This window comes from Podarcis raffonei, chromosome 13 (assembly GCF_027172205.1).
Source record: "Podarcis raffonei isolate rPodRaf1 chromosome 13, rPodRaf1.pri, whole genome shotgun sequence".
In the NCBI taxonomy this organism is placed as follows: Eukaryota; Metazoa; Chordata; class Lepidosauria; order Squamata; family Lacertidae; genus Podarcis; species Podarcis raffonei.
The window spans coordinates 4,453,521-4,470,724 of NC_070614.1; the positions used below are offsets into that span (position 1 = coordinate 4,453,521).

General features: G+C 42.9%; 2 protein-coding genes across 3 annotated transcripts in view; one reads left to right on the forward strand and one right to left on the reverse strand.

Annotated features, from left to right (window-relative positions):
* ERP44 (endoplasmic reticulum protein 44) overlaps positions 1 to 8,559 on the reverse strand; it is a 31,262-nt gene extending 22,703 nt beyond the window's left edge. Inside the window, exon 1 of the mRNA XM_053361178.1 lies at positions 8,466 to 8,559. Coding sequence (XP_053217153.1) covers positions 8,466 to 8,525 — 60 coding nt within the window. The 5' untranslated portion in view covers positions 8,526 to 8,559. The remainder of the gene's footprint in view (positions 1 to 8,465) is intronic.
* Positions 8,560 to 16,344: 7,785 nt separating this feature from the next.
* INVS (inversin) overlaps positions 16,345 to 17,204 on the forward strand; it is a 59,601-nt gene continuing 58,741 nt past the window's right edge. For both annotated transcript variants that reach the window (XM_053362993.1, XM_053362994.1), the window contains exon 1: positions 16,345 to 16,498. In XM_053362993.1, the coding sequence (XP_053218968.1) occupies positions 16,345 to 16,498 (154 nt within the window). The remainder of the gene's footprint in view (positions 16,499 to 17,204) is intronic.

Here is a 17,204-nt window from a genome sequence, read left to right on the forward strand (position 1 = left end):
CTGGAAAAGTATATAATCTGACTTCACATGCCAGAGGATTCCACATCGTGGGTACCACCACAGAAAAAGCCCTCTGAGCCCACTACAGAAAAACCATCAACTCCACCTCAGAAATTAGTGGCATGCAAAAAAAAAGCATCTCCTAAGATGGACAGACAGACTCAGGTTATCCCTTGAAATAACTTTGCCCCAAGGTCCAGGCTGTATACCGGTACTTGGGAACTATACCCCCTCTGAAGAGGTGGGGGACCTGTTAGGATGGTCCACCCTCGCGGGCAGATGGATTCAATTAGTTTCCAGATGGCTCTGAGGGAATTTGCAACTGATATGACTGGTGCTACTTTTGAAGCCCTGGGCAACCTCTGGAACACCAGAATGACTCAGGCTGTTGACATGATCGCCCCTGAACACTCTCTCCCTTTTTGTGGAGCCCATTTGGCTCCTTGGTATCAGGGTTCGAAATTAGCAGGGCGCCAGGTGCATTTTGCACCTAAAGATTCTCCATTTGTGAGCACCTCAAAAGGTCTGGGTGCCATTTTTTGCGCCTGGCTGACATTCAAAGATTACTGAAATGTATGTGCTTTGAAGCCTCAAAGTATGAGGATAGACAATATATTAAGGAGTTTAACAATAAAGATTAACAGTGCTAAGCAGTGTTGCCAATAGATCTCCCCTAACCCTTTTATCATGTTTTTTCACTTCCACAGATGGGCATGTGTAGCAGTATTAAAGTATACCATTGGATTATGTAGTTCTATTGTTTATCTACCTGTCCCTAGACTCATGATCTTAAATAACACCAGCTGAATGGAATTGCTGGTAATTTTAATATTTCATTTGTAGTAAACCACTTAGAAGTTCAATACATCAAGTGATATACAAATTTGGTTGAATAAAGAAGATCAGTACTGAAAACATAACCCTGGGCTCCTTCAGTCATTTGGGCAGTCAGGTACTACCTGCTAGAAGCTCTGTGGAGAAAGAGTCGGGTGGGCCTGGGACTTGGTCCTGACCTCCCTGTATTACAAAAGTTATGCTTTTAAGTACTATATGAACATTGAAAGACATATAACCTGACATGACTATGTACATACACAAGGGATCTGGGGCTATCTAAGGTGAACATCTTTAAATCGATAATCTCCAATACAGTGGTGTTGCAGAAACTCTCATACCATGAAATCATTACTCCTAAGCCTCTCTTAAATGCCATTTACATACATTTCCAGCACAGTTCTCTCAATTAGCCCTAAATAGTAACCCAACCTCCTGTCAGGAAAGCTTAATGAGCAAAGGTGTTGCTGAAGTGAAAAGGGCTACTAGACACAAAATAAGAAATTACAACATATCCAAAATGGGGTCAGAAACCTTTTTACAATTGACTGTATTATGTACATCAGGGCAAACCAAAGTTGATCGGCAGAATAAGATGTGATGACAGAAAATAAAAAAGGTAAGTCTTCAAAAGTAGGCTGCTGAACAGCTGTAAGGCATGGGTGACAGTAATAGAATTTCAAGTGGCGAAGCAGTGCTGAGGAAGCTCTGTCCACCCATTCCCATCTGACGGGCTTCAAGACTAGAAGTAAGCCCAGGTAGGAGAAAAGTTACAAGGACGGGTGGGCCAGAAGAAAGGTTCAGCACTTTTCATTTGAAAATTGCTCTCACACTTCACTAGGGCTGAGCGATGTCTGGCTTCCTACATCATGATATAGCACCAGCTAAACATTGTGATATTTTGATGTGTATCACAATGTCTGAAATAAGGATGTAAGGTGAACAGGGAAAAGTCCTGAAAACTGTTACTGTACTCCTTAGGAGTCTAAAACGGATACATTTTTACTTAACTATAACATATTGTTACAACTGTTGGCTTGTATTAAAAAACAACAGTTAAGGATCTGGGCAAAGGTAGCATCAGACTGAAGCCACAGAATTAGAAGACATATTTATTCCATTCTTGTACTCTAATTCCTTGCAGCCTATCAGATATAGAGGCTCAGTGTGCATGTCACAGTTAACAGTTTAGCATGAATGTGCTGAACTGAGCTGTTATGCTCTACCCTGAGGATTAAAAGAAACTCTGTGATCCCCGGCTTACTGTTTTGGAATCAAGGACTGTGCTTTGTCTTGCTCCAAACCAACGGTTAGTGCTGTTTGAAGCAAAACCACAGTTCCCAGTTTAGACACAATGCTAAATTAGGGATCATGGTTTTTTTCCCCACAATAGCAAGGATGAACCAAGTGGGTGAGATCAGGTTGTGCACACTACATCACTATACAGTTTACCATGATGTGTGAATGCTGTTATGGTTGTCTCAAGAATCCACATGAACAGGAAGAATCAGTCCACAAATCTATCGCTTCCCTAAGAAGTCTCCATGTCAATTTTCTTCCCTTCAGCAATGTTCCCTGGTTTCACCTTTTGTACATCACTCAGACTTTCATCAGGCAGTGTGTCAAGGATTCCACTGAATGTTTGGGTTAAACCAGCCCTTGAATATACACAAATAGCATAAACCTTTGTAAGTTAGCATGCTTTTTGCTACTATTAAATATGCTCCTTTAAGTACTACAGCAGTCCTAGAACAGTGAGCTAATTTCCACAATCACATTTTATAAGTAGACTCCTATCTATTTGATCTCTGTGCACAAAAATTTCTACCAGTAACTGCTGAGTGGAAACTGGTAACTGAAATAAGAACAGGGAAGTACTCGCATTATTACAAACATACTTATTAGCACAAAGCAACATGTACCTATTTAAATATACAAATATTGCTCAAAATACCATGAGCTCAATTTATGATATCCTTTAAGCTTCACTTAAAACACCATCCAAAACTACCTAGTTGCTTCTGTCTTATTCAGTACTTGCAGATATCAAAACTCACACAGCAAGTTTGTATCAGTTTATATAAACACACAATATGTTTATTACTATGGAATACTAGAATGGAGCATACTATTTGATGCTAGTACCAGGATTTTTATTTTTTTCCAGCTATGTTAATACAACAGTATACAAGTATATTCTAAATGTACTTTGATCTGATCAACATGGATCAGTCATCAATAAAAACAAGCTCTTAATTATTTTGTTCCCTATTCTTCTAGCTTCTATAATTTTTGCTTTCTCCATAAGTTCACTATTTGATTGTTCTCCTTACCCTCTCAGGTAACCCCAATTCATCATTTTTCCTAAGTGTATCCCACATGAAACATAATCCATACACTAATGAAATTAATACAGGAACTGCCTTCCAAAACCAGAGCCATGTACCATAAAATCCATAATTTGTTTTTAATCATCAGGTGACGGCACAGCTCAAGAGACGGCAGAAAACACACAGTAATAACTCAATTAAAGGCTCACTCAATATTTAAATGGAATCTTAATCTGCATCATTTGCTCAACAGCTTTCAAAGCATTGAGCTGGTTCACACATCACATTTGATCACAGTTTAAAAAGCCCCAACAGCATTTAATGTGAACATGCAGAATGCTGGTGCACCCTACTGAAAAGTTCTTGCTGTGATTCTTCCCCATACCTGTCTCCCAACAAGCCAGAGTCTGGCTTATCATGACATACAAGCCTGCCATAACAAGGCAGGCTCTGGTTTGTTTTGCGGCACCCAGAGAGGACCATAATGAAAACTTCATTTAAACCACACTTCGTTTCATTTTCAGGTTTGATTTAATTTGAAATGCAAACTGGGCCATTTGCTCACTAGCCACTTGCCTGGTCATCTATGTCATATAATTATTCCCCTGGCATCCAGATACAAAAGCTGTAAGAAGTTGAGGTCGCCTTGATGTGTGCAGAGTTTGAAATTAGCAGGACTCCAGCACATTTTGTGCCTGAAGATTCTCCATTTGTGAGCACCTCTAAAAGTCTGGGTGCCATTTTTTGTGCCTGGCTTACACTCAAGGATTATTGAAATGTATGTGCTTTGAAGCCTCAAAGTATATGTTAAGGATACAGTACAAATATCCTTAACAAGTATATGTTAACAATAAAGAGTAGAGTATAGTGGTAACAATAGAGAGATTAGTATAAGTGGAAGAACACTGGTCCCAGGATTAGTCTCCAGCATCTACAGATAAACATGGAAAGATCCCTTGACTGAAAATCTGGGGTCCCACTGCCAATCAGTGTGGATAATACTAAGCTAGGTGAATCAATGGTCAATGACTTGGTATAAGACAGCTTCTTATGTTACTATATTTGGGGATATTTCTGCAACTACAGAAGCTGGTTAATACAACTCAGTCCCACCATACCTTGGTCTCTATTGCAAAGATTTTGTAGTCAAAGTTCTGTTAACCATATGACTAAGAAATGGAACTTGAGAAATACAATTTGGTCTTTTTCAACTACAAAAGACTGGCAAGCACAATTTGTTCTGGTTCACATATAACATTAAACCATGCACTATGTGCGTGAGCCAAACTGGCCTGAGTGAAGCCTCCAACTGTTGTGCTCTCCGCTACTCTTCTCCTATGCAGCTGGAAAAAGGACTTTCCTAGAGTTCATGTTCACTTCCAAATAATCCTGGCTTCAAATGACGTAAGACTCACAGAATATAGTCTGAAATCTTCTAGACAGTTTCTAAACAAGCCAACTTCAAACCATGGGTTATGAAGATGGCTGACTAGCTAACTCTTGCAGTCACTTCCAACTCTACAATTCTATGATTCTATGGTTTGTACATGCTATGATTTTCTGAAAGGGAAACTAAATGCTAGCAAAGCCCTTTAATACGCCGATGTGCGATAAGGGGGAAGGGGTGTGGCACATTATAATGTGGTTTAGTGTTAAGTGCAAACCAGATATCAAAATCTCTTGGCCAGTTCTTGTTTCCTCTGGCAACACTGTTTATGGTTTTGCTTGATTCAGCAGCTGTTTTTTTATGCTCAAGAAAGGAAAGCATTTTGAGTCAGACCCAAACTTGATAGGATTGTGGCCCAATTTGAAACAAGCCAAGTCTTTTTGAAAAGGGCGGATTCATATTCCATCCCACCCACCCCCTTCAGCATTTAAGTGCTACTTATCTCTCTGCTTGTTCATGAGAAATAATAAAATTAGATGGCTTAGTTTGGGTTGAGTAAGAAAGACAGAAACAGCACCAGTCAATTTTTACAGGATTCTCCTGTTGTACTAATCTGATGAATACCTGTGATGAAAATCAAAGCTGCTTCAACACTTTGTTCCTTCAGCATTATGTCTGATAAAAACCTATCTTCCATTGGACAAGGTTAACAATACATAGACACACAAGGCTGTTTTGCCCTTTAAACTTGTCTGACAGGAACCAAAGAGACAACCTTCCCAATTTATGCCACCTAAAACTACTTTCATGGGCTAAGGAATGAGTAAGTTCTGAACTTACAATGAAACCTATTTGTTTGGGTGTTAACTTTCCCCTTGTCAATCAAATCACTTGGTGCATGTCTTCAAAGTGGATAGCTTAAGGTACCCTGGTTGCCACTGCCAAATCACTCTGCATGAAGTAAGGATGCTGCTGCCTGATGAAAGTCACAGTGAGATAAGGTGTTAGAGAAAGAATCAGTTAGAAAATTACTGTTTTCTTTTTAATTCACTTTCTGATATCTCCTTTTTCTTGCTTTATTTTAATAAACAACCTTGAATTACAAACCTGAAGTTAAAAGACCATACTTGATTGCAGGACTGTAGACCCATGTCTAAGGCAGCATTCAAAATCCGCCAGGCACATTTTGCACCTGGCTATTGGCCACTTGTGACCAAGATGCCCAGGCGCCAGAATAGCACCAGACGTCTCCACCATCTGGAGGTGTATGCCTGGGAATCCTTGGATCTAGCCTGTTTTCACACACTAACAACACATTCTGTAGAATTCGATCCACTATATTTTATCTGCACAATCAGAACAAATTTCAGGAACCAAAAACTTTTATTGAAAAATATGACTTTCAAGCCATCTGGCCCCCAAACAGCAACTAGACATTCCTTTTTGATGACTGTAGCCCTGGTTTAAGGAGTCATTTGGTGCCCAGCTTATATATCTGAGTTTTTAACACCTCTCTCAGGTGCCCTGTGTAAATACTACTCGGTTTAAGAAAAATGAAGGTGATTCAGCATTAAGATACTGTAAATATAGATTTTCCACATGTCCAGATTTAGGAAACTCAACAAGGTAGTATCATTTATAAATTACACAAAGCACATTGCAACCACAGGAAAGAAAGGAGTGAGTAGTTAATGCCATTCTAACTTCTTCTTCTTTTTTTGGTGCAACCACAGCTGTGATCCTAAGCATACTTGCCCAGAGGTAATCAATTGGACTTCTAAGCATGCATGTTTGAATCAGACTATAAGAGAAGCAGTCATGATAAATTGTTTAAAAACTTCTTATGAGCAACTGCAATTTCCATAAATTAATATAGCTCTGTGTGCTCCTAGTAAGGGAATCAAACCTAAGGGCCATCAACTCTCACTCCTCTTTTTTGCTATCAGTAATTCCTATCCCTTGACAAGCCAACCATCACATTATCATCCACCTCTTAAAGAGGTTCCCAAATGTTTCACTGAAAGAAGCAATAACAGAATTCTTGGTTTGTTCATGTCACAGTCCAAGTTCATCTAACCTTAAAGAAAGAGGTACAGAAAAAGCTATCATTATAAAAGGCCAAAAAAGAGCCCGATATGTAGATATTGCAGATCTATTTCAAGAAGCTGAACTCTGTAGATCCATGCACCAGACTAAAATTTGATTTTCACTGATGTGATGAAGTCCCCCAACTGTAGCTGTTCCCTACATCCCAGCCAACTCTATACTTGCATCTTTTGTACAGAGATGTCACAGTAGAATTACCTCTCAGACAAAGAATGATCAAAAGGGTCAATCAGGGACACAAGGAAACAGGAAGGAGTTATCAAATAATCTTTTCAGACAGTTAAAATTGTTCATTTTAAGCACAGAATAGTAATAATTCTAAATTTATCCAACTCCGCATCACAGACAAACCAATTCCTGCCAGAACAGACTGAGCACCATTGTTCTTCGGGAGTTATAAAGTTTAAATCCCTGTAACAGAAAGCACTCTCCAGGGCCAGTTCACCCATGAGGTAAGGTGATCTCTCAGCTGGCAGCATCCCCAGGGGCAGCAGATCCCAATCTTTATTCCCTCCATGTTCCTGATGTAGATCTTCCCTAACCCCTTCTTCCTTGGAGAGGGGTGGGGCACCATTTTGTGGTTTGCCTCAGGTGCCAAAATGTCTTGGGCCTACCTTAGCCATCCCCACTCCACAGATATGGAAGTGATCCTTACTTCTCAGAGTCTGGAGGAAATTAGATGGTGGCATTTTGCACCCTAGACATCACTTAACACTGCCTTGGTATTTTAATCACACCCCAGAGCAAAACAGATTTGACCAAAACATTCAAGCAGCATCATTTATTTTATGCACTAGTTAAGCGATACAGAACAGTGGCAGGCAGGCAGGCAGGCAGGCAGAGACACACACACACACAAACCAGCTGTGGTTTCCAGCAACTAGCATTCAGAAGCATTGCTGGCTCCAACTGTGGATGGAAAAGTATAGCCACCATGGCTAGTAGCCCTTGATAGACCTAAAGTCATCCAAGTTGGTGTCATCACTGCCTCCTGTTGGAGCAAGTTCCACAGGTTGACACAGCCTGACTTTCACACTTCAAACTGGACTTGGGTCTGGGGGGGGGGGAGGTGTGTCCAAAACAAGTCTCCCCCCTCCAACCCCACTCTTTCTAGGGCGCAACTCCTAGCTGGGACCCCGGTTCCTTGAGGAGTTGTGAAGTCAGAATCCCTATAAAGGGCAGCCACCTACACCCTGCAGGTGCAGAAGTGGCCCTTACGAGTCTGGAGGACATTAGACGGTGGCAACTTTGCAGACCAAGGCCTCGCACAACGCCTTCTTGGGCTCTTAAACCACGTCTGGGACCAAAGGCATCCAAGCAGCGCGACTCATTTCGTGCCATAGTTACGCCATACAGAGAGAGGAGACCCACAAATAAAATGCACTTCAGCGGGGCTGCCTCCAGCTGCGTAAGCCATGCTACAGTCACCGTGGCTCGTCTTCCCCTGACCCTCTTCTGAAGCCCCCCCGGGAGAGAGTTCCGCAGCTGGGCTTCTCAGGTGGGGCTGGGGGCCCTCAACGAGGCGCCTTCCTTCCCCTCAGCTCGCCGGGCCGAGCACCGCGCCCCCACGCCGGCCCGATTCCGGGTCTGGGAGCCGGCAGCCTATCAGGCTGAGCCACACCAGCTCTAGCGGCCGCCCCACCCCGACCCGGTTTCACAGGGATACCGGGCGAGCCGGGAGGACCCGCAGCCCAGCGCCCCCCCCAGAGCAGCAACACCCCCTCGCCCCCCCCAGTATCTCCGCCCCAGGCGGCTCTGCCCCCCTGCCTGCCTGCCGCCCGCCCTCCTTCCTTCTCCCCTCAGCTCACCAGAAAGAGGAGGAGGCGGCGGCGGCCCCCGGGCTCGGGGAAGATGGCGGCAGCTCTCATGGCGGGGGGGGGCGCGTGAGGCGGTGGGTGGCTCCGGCTCTGTGGTTCTCTTTCCCCCCGGCCTCCAGGGGAAGTGCGCGGCGGGCGGGCGGGCGGGCGGGCGCCGACACGGAGAGGAGGAAGACGAGGAGGTCGGGCTCTCGCTCTGCGCCGCCTCCCCTTCCTCCCGCCCGCCCCCTTTCCCCTCACGCGAACCGACGCCCAGTTCCGGGTTCGAAGGCACGCCGGGAAACGTCCCCCGAGTTAGCGGCGGCGGCGGCGGCGGCAGGCCCGGCCCGGCGCGCTGGGGCGAGCGCCCTCTCTGGCCGCCAGGCGGAGCGGCAGGGCCCGAGGCCCCGGCTGACGAGCGGCTCCTTTCGGGCCGGGCGGGTCCGGTGCCTTCGCGTGAGGCGGTGGGAAGGGGTCGCTTTGGAGGGAGGGGAGGGGGCGTCCACTCCCCCTTCTTTCGCGAGGAAGCAGCTTGTGAGGTAGGTGACACGGGGAGGAGAGCGAACGTGTGCACGCAGCCGGGTGCGCGTGTGGTGCTGTCCCGAAATAAGGACCACCAGCAGCCAGAGCGTTACGACGCGTGTAGATTTCCTCTTGCTCTGTCGCTATTTTGTCCTCGGAAAAGCTCTGGGCAAGCGACTTTCACCCGCTCGCTCCCTTCGCAACACAACAACCCCGCGAAGTAGGTCGCCCGGCCCAGAGGCCAAGGCGGGCCTTCGCCGCTTCTCTCCTTCTGCGCCTCCGCCGCCTGCCTCTTCGGCCCCGGGGCTCGTGGGCGGCGGTTCTTGCGGGGGCTTCTCGGGGAGTAAGAGCCCATCGTCGTCTGGCTGGGAGGGAAGGGAGGGAGACGGGCTTGCGCTAAAGCTTCCCGGCAGCAGGATCAGCCTTGCCAGGAGATGATGATGATGATAATAATAATAATTATTTATTATTTATACCCCACCCATCTGCCTGGGCTTCCCCAGCCACTCTGGGCGGCCTCCAAAAAAATATATAAATACTGTAATACATCAAACATTAAAAGCTTTCCTAATCAGGGCTGCCTTCAGGTGTCTTCTAAAAGTCTGGTAGTTGTTGTTCTCTTTGACATCTTTGATGAAGTGAGAGAGGGCTGCCTCAAGCAGCAGGTTTGGGCGCCAGATTTCAGGCGGCTTCATTCCTCACCAAACAGCCTGGATTTTCCGCCTCAGGTGCCAAAACTCATCTTGGATGTGCCCTGTGAGTTTCAGGGCTCCCCAGGGATTTTAACCCAACAAGCCCAATCTGGCCCTTGCCACCTGGGCCCTCAGACTCATGGGCTACGGCGGCCAGTGTGGGTGGGAACATTACAGCTTGTTCTTGTGCAAGCATATCTGCTGGGATTTACCCCCTTCTTGCACCAAAGGATGAACCCCTGCAAGCCTACAGTCTCCTCTTCTCCCCAGAACCTTTTTTGTACGTTGTGGACCGCTTTGAAGCAGCTTGCTTTATAGGAAATGCTGCTCTTCTCAACTATGGGGCAGGCAAGGAAGGGATCTTAAGATTCCCTGAAAATGTTTGGTTTTTAAAGGTTGAAATTCTCCGGGGTGACATGGGTTCTAAAGGAGGAAAATCTAAATTGAGTCTATTCCATTGGTTCCCAACTCCCCCCAGCCTTGCACCACTTGAAAATTCCTGAGGGACTGGGCAGACCACTTAATGATTTTTCTACTTCTTGTAACCATTGCAATGCGCTAGATGCTGTATGATTTCTCTCTCTTTTTTTTAAAAGATATTTATTAAAATTTCCAATTTTTATACAAGCAAAAAAGTTTAAAAAACACATATAGTTCACAATACTTAGTTTTCAATGACATATTTCCCTGACCTCCTCATACCTCCCCTTCTTGTAGTCCAATTCAAATTATTTATTCAGCAAATCCTTATCTCAAGGCATTACAGCTTAAAAAAAACCTTAATTTCTATCCGACATCATTCAACATTCATTAATTTTACAATATTTCTGTAAATAGTGCTTAAATTTCTTCCAATCTTCTTCCGCCAACTCTTCTCCCTGGTCACGGATTCTGCCAGTCATTTCTGCCAATCCCAGATGCTGTATGATTTCTCACTGCTTTTATTTTTTACATATTGTATGTATTGCATTACAATCTGAATTCAATATATAAGGGATAAAAGAAAGCAGTATAAATATTGAATGTGACAAATGTGCTTCACACTCTGTCATTCTGACTCCTACTTCTTTCAAGCACACTGTAGTGGTTAGAGTGTCAGGCTGGGACATGGGAAACTAGGGTTCAAATCCCCACTTGAGTATGAAATTCACTGGATAGTCTTGGGCCAGTCACTACCTAACCTATCTCATGGGTCGTTAGTGGGATTAAATGCAGAGGGTGGAATCCTGTTCACCACCTTTAACTCCTTGGAGAAAAAGGTGGGATATAAATGCAATAAATAAATAAGTTGTTTCCTCTGTCCATAACTTCCGGTCTATCCCACTCATTTTGAGGTTGACTGCCCGGGTGTTCAAACATGTAATGCACCATCTGTGACCTATCTGACACTGGTGTGGAAGTTTAATAGAATGGAGTGTCTCAAAAGGGAAGAGGAGACACTTGGCATACTAAAAGTGTACAAAGAACCTTCTAATTGTTTTCTATTTGTCTGGATAGCTCATCTCCTGGTTCACACTGAAAAGCTACTTTTAAATCTCCCCAGGAATGAGAATGAGAACTATCCATACAGGTGAAACTCAAAAAATTAGAATATCGTGGAAAAGTTCATTTATTTCAGTAATTCAACTTAAAAGATGAAACTAATATATGAGATATATTCATGACACGCAAAGCAAGATATGTCAAGCCTTTATTTGTTATAATTGTGATGATTATGGCGTACAGCTGATGAAAACCCCAAATTAACAATCTCAGAAAATTAGAATATTGTGAAAAGGTGCAGTAGCTATTCAATCCATAACACCTGCAATGGGTTCCTGAGCCTTGAAATGGTCTCTCAGTCTGGTTCAGTAGGAAGCACAGTCATAAGGAAGGCTGCTGACCTGACAGTTGTACAGAAATCCATCATTGAGGGAAAGCCTCAAAAAGTAATTGCAGAAGAAGTTGGATGTACCCAAAGTGCTGTATCAAAGCACATTAATGGAAAGTTCTGTGGAAGGGAAAATGTGGAAGAAAAAGGTGCCCAAGCAGTAGGGATAACTGCAGCCTGGAGAGGAATGTCAGGAAAAGACTTTTCAAACGTGTTGGGGATTTTCACAAGGAGTGGACTGAGGCTGGAGTTAGTGCATCAAGAGCCACCACACACAGAAGGAACCTGGAGATGGGCTTCAAATGTCGTATTCCTCTTGTTAAGCCGCTCCTGAACAAGAAACAACGTCAGAAGCGTCCTACCTGGGCTGAAGAAAAAAAGAACTGGTCTGTTGCTCAGTGGTCCCAAGTCCTCTTTTCTGGTGAGAGCAACTTTTGCATCTCATTTGGAGACCAAGGACCCAGAGTCTGGAGGAAGAATGGGGAGGCACACAATGCCAGATGCTTGAAGTCCAGTGTGAAGTTTCCACAGTCTGTGTTGATTTGGGGAGCCATGTCATCAGCTGGTGTTGGTCCACTGTGCTTCATTAAGTCCAAGGTCAATGCAGCCGTCTACCAGGAGATTTTGGAGCGCTACATGCTTCCTTCCGCAGATGAGCTTTATGGGGATGCTGACTTCATTTTCCAGCAGGACTTGGCACCTGCCCACACTGCCAAAAGTACCCAAACCTGGTTCAATGCCCATGGGATTACTGTGCTTGATTGGCCAGGAAACTCGCTTGACCTGAAACCCATAGAGAATCTATGGGGCATTGCCAAGAGAAAGATGAGTGACATGAGACCGAGCAATGCAGAAGAGCTGAAGGCTGCTATTGAAGCATCCTGGTCTTCCATAACGCCTCAGCAATGCCACAGGCTGATGGCATCCATGCCACACCACATTGAGGCAGTAATTGATGCAAAAGGGGCCCAAACCAAGTACTGCATGCTTCTGCTTCTCAGAAGTCCAATATTGCTCTATTTGCAATCCTTGATTTGCTGATTTCATTTAATATTCTAATTTTCTGAGTTTGTTAATTTGGGGTTTTCATCAGCTGTACACCATAATCATCACAATTATAACAAATAAAGGCTTGACATATCTTGCTTTGCATGTCATGAGTCTGTCTCATGTAGTAATTTCACCTTTTAAGTTGACTTACTGTAATAAATGAACTTTTCCATGATATTCTAATTTTTTGAGTTTCACCTGTAGAACTCAATGGAGAAATCCAAGATTTTACTGTAGCTAGGAGTTTATCTGATTGGTTAACCAGATGCAAAAAGAGGCATGGTTCCTTCACCAGAAGTAGTTCTAGAGAAGAGGAAGTTTCAGCAGCCTCTGATATACACAGCTCTTGAAGATGCATTTGAACACCCCAGTGACCTATCCCAAAAGGTACAGCATAGAGAAAAGTTTCTTGAGTTTCTAACCTGATTCTTAGAAACGTGCTAATGCACATTCCAAAGCAAATTAATTCATTATCCATATTGCAGGTTGGAAACAGCCCTGTAGTGTAGTGTACACTGAATATTGTAGATTGGGCTCTGAGTGGTTTATAACAAAGATGCAGTGTTGTCTACTGGTATTTGATCTCTGTCGATCATTGAGTGTTGGCCTGAAGTGTAGAGAGTGCAAAAGCCCTGCAATTTCATTCAGTTCTTTTATTTCCTATGTTATCTCCACCTTGCTGAATGAGCAGTACGTATACAACAGCCCTGCAGCAGAGTAGTTCAGTCTGCACCCATATTGCAGGGCTGTGCTGACATAGAAAAGCTTAGAGCAGTCCTGCAGGGTCAATACTGCACACCAAGAGGTAAGGCTGGTTTGCATTGCCAGTCACCCCCCCCCCCCCGCCCAGCAACTTTAATACTTTTCAGATTGTATCAGAGGTCAGTCTACTTGAATTGCGTCTTCAGATATTTCCTCCAACCTCTGCCCCCAGGCCAGATCAACCACAATTGTACTCGACTTATTCAGAACCTTTTAAGGAATTTTGCACAAAGCATAAAAAGCCACATTAGGGCAGGGACTCCTGTTTTTGGTACTCATTTGGTAGTTTTTTAAAAAAATAATCCCTGATCCAGTGGCTCAGATAACACATACCAGGTATACACTGTAACATTTTGTTGTGGAGCCCTATGGAGATAAAAAGTGTAAGGATCTCTTCCTCTCACCTCAATATTGCATCCTCATGGCTGCTTTTGTTAAAAGTAAACAAAAAGATGGGAGAACGCATACCATATTTACTCGAGTCTAATGCACATATTTTTTGCCAAATTATGTTGTGAAAATTAGGGTGCACATTAGATTCAATAGCGAATTTACATTTGCCAGCAAATACTTTTTGGGTTTCAAGGTTTTGAAAATTGAGATGCTCCTTAGATTTAATGGCGCATTAGACTCGAATAAATATGGTATGTGAATGAGCATCGCATGAAGTTGGGTTTCTTTCTCGCCCCGGCGCCATTCCTAGAACTTTAATAATAGCATGAGATGCAAAAGTTAAGCAGCTCAGGACTTATTTTCATGCCTGGAAAAGCTTTAACTGCTCAGTTTCAGAGTATTGGGCTGCTGCTGCTGAAGGTGCACAATTTGGGTCGCAGCAGTATTGCTCCCACCACAACACTTGGGGATTTGTACAGAGATAAGTTTTGGGGGTTGAGTGGCCAGGTGGGGAAAAGGGCAGGACTCCTCCTTCCTTAAAGTTGTGTAGAAGCGAACATTTCAGCTGGTGCAGCTTGCAGGTGTAGTTCCATACAATTGTTAATATTGCAGGAGCCCTGCCCATTTATTTATTTATTTATTTTGCATCTGGCCACCCTACATGAGGTCCATGAAGAGAGTTAGTGCTATTGAGTTTTCACAAGTAAAGTTGCCAGGTCACATTGTAGAAATTTGCCCTGTCCATTAAAACCTCTGAGCAAGTGAAGATTCATTTTTCTTAGCTTTGGCTGATATATTCAGTATAATAAATAAAGGGCCACAAATTATAATTTATTTGTTTAAGTCCATTTATTTGCTTTAGGTTACAATGGATCGATATGGTAGCTTGCGAAAGTTTAATAGTATGATAGAAGAATTTTTAAATGATAAAATCAAAATGCAGACTGACAGTCAACCAATGAAGTCCTTGTAAGACAACAATGATTAACATTAAATTTCTCATTCACTTTTGCCGCAATCCAAAAGACTCTGCCAGTTATACCTACTGTACCCCAAGCTGTGTGGAAACACACAAACTAGGAAGACATAATGTGTGGGCAGGCTTATATAGGAGAAATTGGCCCTTAAAATATCCTGGTCCCAGAGCATTTAAGATTTTAAGAATCAAAACACCCTTTGCATTGGGCTTGGAAACAAAATGTAAGTGAAGTTGTCACAAAACTTAGGTAGTAATGCTTCAAACAGCCTGCCCTGTTGAAAAGCTGTTAATAGATCTGCTTGTGTGTATTCTCAAATACACGTGTTTATAAAACTGACCCTTAGATAACCTTTAATCTGGAGATGATAATCACATTGCAGTGGTTATTGCACTAGTTTACTACTAATCAAGAAATGCCAATATTGTCTTGCTTGCTTGCTTGAAGGAATTGGCAAGAACTGATGAATACAAAACAAAATGTTTATTTACACAGTGTTTATTGTTTACACAAAATGGTGGACAGTAAGGAGAAATGGGCTTGTGTTATGAAGTATCAGCACAGAAATATAAAATAGCAAGGTGGCTAGTTGTTGAAAACTACATAGGCTACCCAAGTCTGTGTTGCGTGGACAATAAACTTAAAATAAGTCCTATTGCAGAGCTGGACATAGATGGAGGTGGATAGTGTGCCTTACATAGAGAGGAGATGGGTGCTAGGGAACCAGAATCCCCCCTCCCATTTCCCCGTTTGAGATAGCTTAAAGCACAATTGCCAAAGGCCAGCCCATGAGCTTCGCGACTAAGAAATAATTTTTAATAATAATAATAATAATAATAATAATAATAATAATAATAATTTTTATTTATACCCTGCCCTCCCCAGCCAAGGCCGGGCTCAGGGCGGCTAACAAGCAATAATAAAAACAAGTTGAATGAATACAACTTATAGGTGCCCCAAATCCATTTCTGTGCTCACCTTCTCAAATTCTCATTGCATCTAATAGCTACAGTGCTCTTTGTCGCTGGCTCTGCTGAAACATTGCTTAAACTTCCTTATTTCCCCCAAGTTTATTATTTAATATCTATTAATGTTTATCCATGTGGTTGTATGAGTCATGTGGTTGTATGAGACTTTAAGACTTCTAATCATTTTTCCATCTCCCTATGGTGACAAAATTGTCTGCCTAAGCGTTAGTCTTTCCACTGTAGCATATTGCCATGTAGCATCATCTTTTTGAATCAGGTTTGCCATGAATATAAATCCTTTATTTTTCTCTTCCTCACAGAATTGAATGTGCAAATTTAATGCCTCTTGGTGGTCCTAAATGTTCAGTATGGGAGTTCAAATTAACTCCCAAGTATGTCGAAACAAAGTGGGCTTGTGGGACAAATTAAGTAGTTTGCATTAAAATAATAGCAGAGGTTCTTGATTGATAACTACATAGCTGTGAAGTGAATCCATTGCTATGTAAAGCTTGTATAGAAGAGTCAAGCTTTGAAAATCTAAAATGAAAAATGAAAAAAATGTAATTAAAGTATAAAAATATGTTGAGTGTTGCATCAATAAAACTGCATTCTTTTTTGCACAAAGTTATAGTAACCGTCATCGTTATCATAATGATAATGTTTTTATGCAATGCAGGTTTAACATCTGAACTCTCAGAGAAGAGTATGAATGTTTCTGAGGCTTGGCTGCTCAGTGGCTCCTCACTAGCATCTCAAGTTCACGCCGCTGCTGTTAATGGACATAAGAGCGCTCTTCTAAAACAGATAGCAGGTAAAAATGTTTCCCCTCTCTTTTCAGAGTCAAATTTCTTTTAAACTTTAAAATCTTTACAGATATATTCCAGATTCCAAATTTGTTATGCATTTATCTTTGACTTTCTCCTCATTCTGTTTTTAATCCCATTCCTTTCTTTTTATGTAATTTCAAATCCATTAGAAGCAATAGTATTTAAGTTGCAGTTCTTTTTTTAGCTTTTTCTTGGTCCTGTGGCTTAGGAAGATCCCCTGCCCACCCCATCAGAGAACAGATTGGTAGGCTTCTGCCAACTCTCTCTTCCTCTTTCCATTCTTGTGTGTAACACTCTAAAGCAGTGTTTCCCAAAGTGGGCGGTACTGCCCCTTGGGGGACACTGGAACAATTCAGGGGGTGGTAGTAGTCTTGGGTGCAATTGGGGGGCATTGGGATAGAAATAAGGGGGTGGTAGAAGCATAAAGATAGAAGAGGAGAACATTCTGAAGAACTGTTCTTACAGGTTTCATCTGTTGTGTTTACCGCCAGGTCAGCGCCGTTGCAGGATGGCGGCAATGCTTCTCCTGGATCTGGCGGTTGTGTGTTTTTCCCAGGCTTGAGTGAACCCTTTTGGGGTCCACCCAGGCTTGGGAAGTGTTATTTGTAATTTGTTATTTGAATATTATCCTTTGTTATCATCATTTTCTCTGTGTAATGCGGATGTTACTATGGTTGTTTTAATAAATGA